A 7,520-nucleotide genomic window follows, 5' to 3' on the forward strand; every position below is an offset into this window, starting at 1 on the left:
CGATAAAGCTCCAAAAGAAGTGCTCTAGATTGTTCCAGAAAAAAAAAGTTGATAATAATGCTTAAACTCAAGTCATTAACAACATGCATGTAGGAGCTGTTACTTGTGTTCAAGCACAATGTGGTTTGACCAAGTATTTTCCTATTTCAGTTGGATTACATCAAGGATCAGTTTTGATCGTAGTCGCCGGGTGATGGAGATCGGAGGGACCGTAGTCGGCGAGCGACAGATATTACATAGCAGAAGTGTAGATGATGGCAAGATTCTACATCATCATCAGCATTAACCTCACAAATTCTTACTCAAACAAGATACAATACCACATTACTGAATAGGGTGTATGGTGAAAACCTTGATAACTGGCATATGATCAGGCCATCCCATGTCCTAACTCAATTTCATGAAAGAGGTCAGCCTACAGATAGAATTTCCATCTGCAACCCATAAACATTTTCACACAAATTCAATCTCCAAATTCAAAGGTATAATGAACAACTATATTACAGCTTCTTACTCTCAATGATTGCATTGGGTTATAACGAAGAATAAAATATTATAGGCTGCATATAAGCTGCCTTGGCAGAAAATATGTGATCATCCGCATGAGAGTGAGACAAGTAAATGTTCATAAGTCTCCAAATCACAAAAAGACTATTAAAAAAAGAAATGAAGATGATGATGAAGAAAAAGTCCAAGAGACCAGGATTTTGTTGGCCCAGATAACAAATGAGATCAATAAAATAATAAAAGTCAAGAAGCATTTTACATCATTATAATTGAATTCCCCCCAGTGAAAACGCAGAAATGGATGCTAAAAAGTTCCAGGCCACCCTGAAATGCCACATCACCATAAAAATTCTTGTCAATGTCTAGCCACTTTATCATCATCATCATCACCAGCCATGTGCCAGCTTTAATTTTATTTATTACAAGCTTTTTCCATTTCAAGTGTTCAATCCACCTTCTACCCAGACCATGCAATGCTTCAGCTGTAGAGAGAGAAAGATTAATGGGGTAAAATATTGAAAGAGAGGAAGGAATGACTTTCCATTGTGGACAGAATGATAAAAAGAGATTTTGACGCAGAACTGCTAGAAGGACTTAGTATGAGAGATCTCCTCTAAAGGATTTGGCTAAAGCTAAAACTGAAAGCCTAAAGGGGCTTAAAGCTGATTGTCTTAGTGGCTTAATAGAGAAACAAGTTCGCCAACAAGGAAACCTACTCTAATTTTTGTGATTCCTTTTAAAGTTATTTATTAATCCAGAGAAGCCACCAAAAAGGTGATGATTTTCATATTTAGTTCACTCAAAAGAATTTGCCTCTTAATGCAATTTCACTTTACCCTTTTTCATAGAGAAAGGTTGCAAGCTTCACCTTCATACATAAAAATTAGAATAAAATCAGAGAACCTCAAACTCATAAAGTCATGGCTAACCATTATAAAAAATTAGACAATCATCATCAATATCATAAGAAAAAAAATGCAAGATTCACCCTATATGCAAAAAAAATAAAAGATAAGGATGCTTGGGTGGATGAGTAGCTTCACTCTTAGAGACAGAATGAGAAACAAGCATAAATGTGAAAAAGCTGGAGTAGCTATAGTGGCATATAAGATTAGAGAATCATCTTAGATGATTTGGTCACATAAATCGTCGGCCTTCCGATGACCCAATAAGGAGAGTAGATGTATTAGATTTGGCCTATGTTAAGAAATGTAAGAGTTGGACCTAAATAGACTTGGTTATAAAATATTAGAAATGATCTTTCATTATTTAATTTAACATGACACAATGGATATAAAGGATTCATGAGCCGACCCCACATAGTGGGATGCGTTTGATGTTGCATATGTTGAGGATCTTCCAAAACTACAATGATAAGTTAGTTGGCAACATAGTGAAATTCATGAAATCAGACAAGTGTAGCAGCTTTCTAGTAATGGTTGTACATGAATCTCCATGGTAGTGATAGGAATGGTTGCCTAAGAACCTCAGACCATCCAAACATGCCACATCATTACCATAGAAACCATATGCAACCGATGGCCAAATTCCAAATCATCATCATCTTCACCCTCACAAATTATTACTATGCAAGTTATTTGTATGGCATTAACCTTGATAATGTCATAAGATAATACCCTCCTTACTATATTTCATAGTGTAAATAAAGCGAGAAATAGTATTTTCATCTGTAAATAAAATATTTTTCCTTATAATGCAGTATCTTTTTTCCCTTTTCATAATGATGCATTATAACATTGCACCTCTTCAAGCATCATCTCTACTCAAAGAGAATAATACTTTATCATATGGACAAAATCATAAAGAAAATTCCATATAAGATCACTTCATCATGTTCTTAGAAACCCAAGTTCAACTATTATGGTAAAGAGAAATTCTTCCCACACACAGCACCATTATATTGTGAAGCAACACAACACAAATTTGCACAAAACTTCTTTGAAATAACATTGTGCATTAATATCCCTCAGAACAGCTTTGAGAAATTCTATAAAAAATAGCTCAAAAAGATTCTTTGAGTGATCATCATCTTCATCATTAGCATTTAGCCGTCGTCATCATGAGCTCGAGGAGAAGAGTGCAAAGAAAATTCTTACAAAAGCCCACAATAATTATTTAAGATTACTGCATTGAGAAATTTTTTATATACATGCAAACCACGGCCATATCGCTGTCAACAAGCACCTTAAAAATTTGCAGCCCTTCCGTTTTGGACATTAGCATGAGACCTTCCCCGATCAACATCATCATCCTCAAGCAACAACAAACCCAAAAAAAAATAATAATAACAAATCCTTGGAGTAGAGAATGATGAATAACTGTATCATGGGTTTAACCAAATTTCAACCACTATAATAATGTGAAATGCTTACCACACCGCATCAAAGAAATCATGATGAAGAAGATGATTTTCACTTATTTTATGCTTTAAATTAAAGCAATTTCATCAGTGTTATTTCAGTTGAAGCATATTTTCCAAATTCAAGAAAACAAATGATCCTTATAAAGAATTCTTTGTATGAATGAAGAAGTAAATGCTACTTCATCTGACATGCAGATGCAAGCATATAAGAAACTAAGCAGATTTGATACCATCCGGATGAAACTGCATCGTGTAAGTACCAAAATAATTTGAGTTCAGTATAGCAGAGAGCGAGAGATAGAGAGAGAGAAGGCAAGGGAGAAAATCAACTCCACGTCTCCGAAGGGACAAATATAAATTAAGTCCAAGTTGCCAGATAAAACCATGGTTTTGAAAACCGGACCGGACCGGCCGGTTCAACCGTGAACCGGACTTACGGCCGGTTCGGTCTTCCCTAAGAACCGGGCTGACAACGAACCGGTCAAAACCGGTTTGAACCGCCGGCGATTCTTTGTCCTAAACTAGGGTTTCGAACTTTAGAAGCTGTTATAGATTTGAGTAGGATTTATCATAAAATTGCTTTTATGCCGTAAATCTTGCGTAGCTCGGCTGATTTAAGGGAGAAAGATGGTTACCAAGAAATAACTCGAACTGTCATGACTTCCGATTTGAAGGCAGGAACGCCGTCGAAGGAGTATCAGCAACTGTCAAAAACCCTATTCCTTGTACGAAGCAGCCGAACCGGATCGTCGTAGAAGAAATGGAGCAGGAAATGCAAAACTCTTCACAGGCCGGTTATAAATAAAACAATAAATAATTAATGAGACATTAGCAGTAAAAAAATAATTCAATAATTAAGTTATTAGTAATTACTGCTATATAGATAATAATGTAGTTATTAATAAAAAATTAATGAAATAATATTATAACATTTAATAAAATTTTTAATAGGGTAAATAATAATAAAATATTTAATTAGCCAATTGTCCATATAATATTATAATTCGTAACTTAATAGTTATTAAAATATAACCTAATTAATTAAGCAATTAATGTTTACAATAATAAGCAATTAATTTATTCATTAATTATAAAATTTGACTATGAATAACATTTAACTGCTAATATTTAAGTAATATTTTAAGCTTTTTTAAATTATCAAATGCACTGAATGAAAAGACAGGCAGCCAAACTGGAACAATTATTAAGTCAGGTGACCTGACATAGCTCTACGTTTGGACGCCAATAACATGTCGCCACGTGGTCTTACTTAATACCGCGCGACCCAACGACTTGACCTGGGATTCTATGTTCGCGTATTGCTCGGTATTGATAGGTATTACACGGTATTGCTTCACAATAATGAAAAATATCACTCTGTGAAGACCAATATCGAGCAATACCAAGAAAAACTCTGTATTGCTCGGTATTGCTCGGTATTTGTCTTCACATAATGGTATTCTCGTTATTGCCGAGCTCGAATAAATACCAAGCAATACCTAGCAACACGCGAACATAGCAATCCTGTCTCCGTTCCGGGTCAGGGTTGTCGGGTCGCGCGGTAAATAGTGAGAACACGTGGCACTATTTTACTGGCATCCGAACGTAGAGCTACATCAGGTGACTGGACTAAATTAAAGTTCACCAAACTGAGGAGCCGGAAAACTCGGCCATGGCAAAAAAAATTATATAAATATCATCTTATATTATTCTATTTACATATTAACACCTAAAACTTTAATATTAAATATACACCACTTATAGTTCATTTTCATATCAAATATGAATGGTAGAAATAAAATATATGAGTAAAAGCAAGGAAATATAAGTGACCTATTTGATATTAAAATAATATAGGATGATATGTATTTAATATTAAAATTTTGGATTTGGATGTTAGATATGTAAATAGAATGGTATAAAGTAATATGTATGTAAATTTCTCAAAAAAAAAAAACTATAATTTCCCATACTCTTAGTTACAACAGCTAAATAAGACAATAACTGCATAATTTATCTGCCATTCTTCACGCCTCATCATTTGAAAGATTGAGAATAAGAATGCCAATAGATCAAAATAATAGCCACTGCATCTCCAACAGATATCAACTGGCAGCAACAACAACAATAATATCATCAAACCTTCGTCCCACTACGTGGGGGGGGCTACATGAATCCTTTTTCTTTATTGTCTTTTTAAAAGTCAAATCCTCGTTTAAATCTAATAAATAAATATCATTTATTATAATATTTTCTAACCAAATATTTTTAGGGCTACCTCTACCTTTCTTAACATAAGTCAAATCTAATACCTCTAATTTTCTAACCGAGTCATCGAAAGGCCTCCGTTTTATGTGACCAAACCATATAAGACGACTCTATCTAATATTATCTTCCATTGGAGCTACTCCAACCTTTTCACATATTAAGCTCATTTCGTACATCCTCATCTTTGCAACACTTAACTTAGTATTCTGCTTCTCTTTTAATAGCCAACATTCGACACCATAAAGCTTTGCCGGTCTCACCACCATCTTATAGAATTATTCCTTAAGTTTGAGGGGACTTTTCTATCACACAACAAATCCGATGCATTCCTCCACTTCAACCATTCAATTTGAAACCCACAAATGCAATATCATTCAAAAAATAAAGCAATTCAACAAGCTAGAGAAAGCAGAAAAATGAAATGAGAACAACAATGAAGAAATAGAGTACAGGCAGGATTAATTTAACCAAGAAGAGCGCAACATAGGATTAATTTCACCAACCAGGTGTGTTATCTGAAATGGTCAATTGTGGGCTACTTCCTGGATGCCAAAATGACCATCCAAGGAGGTAGAGTGGTATTCTCATTATTGTCCTGCAAAAATTCACCAAAGCAATCTTCAAACAAACATAATTGTTACAACCTTACACGAAGCCTATATATAACTTTGAGAAAAAAAACCATTACTCAAAAAGGCCAGCAACAAAATTAAGGAGTAGAATCTTAAACCAAAAAAATAATTCATGGAAGTAAATATGAACCTTGAGGCTGCTGAACAATGCTGAACAATGCAACAGCAGTGCTTAAATTTTTTATATAATTAATTTGGAGATCAAATAAGTTTCTAATGACAAAAAAAACATAGTCAAAAGGCCTGTTTTTCCCCCACCAAATACCAAAAATGTCCAAGTCCCATCATAGAAAGGCTTTGAATTGTTAGAACTGGCCCAGATCAAACAACCAATTTGACAAGCCTTTCTTCTACATCTGTGATTTTGCAACACAAGCAAGACAAGGGATCAATGAGGCCATGGAACCACCACCGCCTTTGATGGCAAATAGGCCATTTCAATTAACCTGCTCCTCCATCGCATGAACATTTGGACATTATTAAATAGAACCCTCTCCTACCCCATTATAGTGCAGTTCATTCAAGAACTTCTGAATTACATGGAGTGTTTGTGATCTCCTTACAACTCACCTTTGTGAGGCATTTATAACAAATGACTTCTCTTGAAGAAATATACTTCTTTATAAAACTGGCAAGACAACATAGTCATTTTTGGCGACTCCAAATATAAGCTATGAAGCTTCTCAATAATATTATTCCTATGAGTATGCCCATTAGAATGTCAATCTACCATAACCATTGGACTCGTAACTTTCAGATATATATATATATATATATATATATATATATATAAATATATTAACAATCTATCTCATGAATCTGCCGACTTGAGCAACATCAGAAACACAAGACATGAAATAAAAAATAAAAAAGAGACATGGGTCATATACATTCCCTGCTACAACTTCTGAATTATGTAACAAAATGACAGAACTGTTCAAAGGAAGAAGACAAGTTAGAGGCACAGTAAATGGAGAGATCAAAAGGAAACAATTAGTCATTGTTATCTTTTCTTACGTGACATTCAGATCATTCCTGTTGACCTCTGTACAATACCCAAAAGAAAACAAAAATGAAATCATACCTTGACCTTTGGATCCAGAATTTCTACTGAAATCCCGGTTGGAATCCTCGTATCCGTCGAGAAGCCGTCCAAATCCCCGAAATCCTGCCCGAAATCCTACTGGAGCCATTGGACTCGCGTCTCTTCCCAGATTTCCTGCGACGTTGCCTCGATCGAACGACCACAGGCGTCGTTAAATAGAAGCCGAGCTCCCCTCTTCCACTGGTTCCTCCCACACGATCGCAGAGCTCCGATACCTCTCTCCCGTCGCTGCTCACACGATCGCTACTCCCGATCTCTGCCTCATCCGACCTCAAGCCGACGTCGTAGCCCCCCATCTTCCGAACCCTCTTCGATCTCCAGACCCGACGCCAATCTGGCCTCCTCTGGCCGAGAGAGAGAGAGAGAGATCGATACACATACTTGTAGCCGACTCCAGCAAACCGAGCTCTTCTTGCCACTGCCCCGTCCGATCCCGTCCAGAGGACCGACCGAACTCCTCTCTGCCGTGCACGCCGCCCGACTCCGGTTCCTCCGTCGTTGGTCGACTCCATTCCGACCTCCTCCCTCCCTTCTTGTTTGATCGGAAGCAAGAAGGAGAGCTTGCTGCGTGAGCGTAACTTTCTACCCTTCACGCACTCCTCCGGCCAAATCCCGTACATCCACC

The 7,520-nt window shown here is 36.4% G+C and overlaps 1 protein-coding gene across 2 annotated transcripts in view; it reads right to left on the reverse strand.

Annotated features, from left to right (window-relative positions):
- Positions 1 to 3,540: 3,540 nt before the first annotated feature.
- The window catches only part of LOC110103388, a 23,823-nt gene continuing 19,843 nt past the window's right edge, over positions 3,541 to 7,520 (reverse strand). Inside the window, exon 3 of one of the 2 annotated variants that reach the window (XM_028698155.1) lies at positions 3,541 to 3,683. In XM_028698155.1, coding sequence (XP_028553988.1) covers positions 3,607 to 3,683 — 77 coding nt within the window. In that variant the 3' untranslated portion in view covers positions 3,541 to 3,606. Of the gene's footprint in view, positions 3,684 to 5,612; positions 5,754 to 7,520 lie in introns of those variants that run through there. The other variant, XM_028698154.1, reaches the window with a different exon arrangement.

The sequence above is a fragment of the Dendrobium catenatum genome, unplaced genomic scaffold, assembly GCF_001605985.2.
Source record: "Dendrobium catenatum unplaced genomic scaffold, ASM160598v2 fragScaff_scaffold_1056, whole genome shotgun sequence".
Taxonomy (NCBI): domain Eukaryota; kingdom Viridiplantae; phylum Streptophyta; class Magnoliopsida; order Asparagales; family Orchidaceae; genus Dendrobium; species Dendrobium catenatum.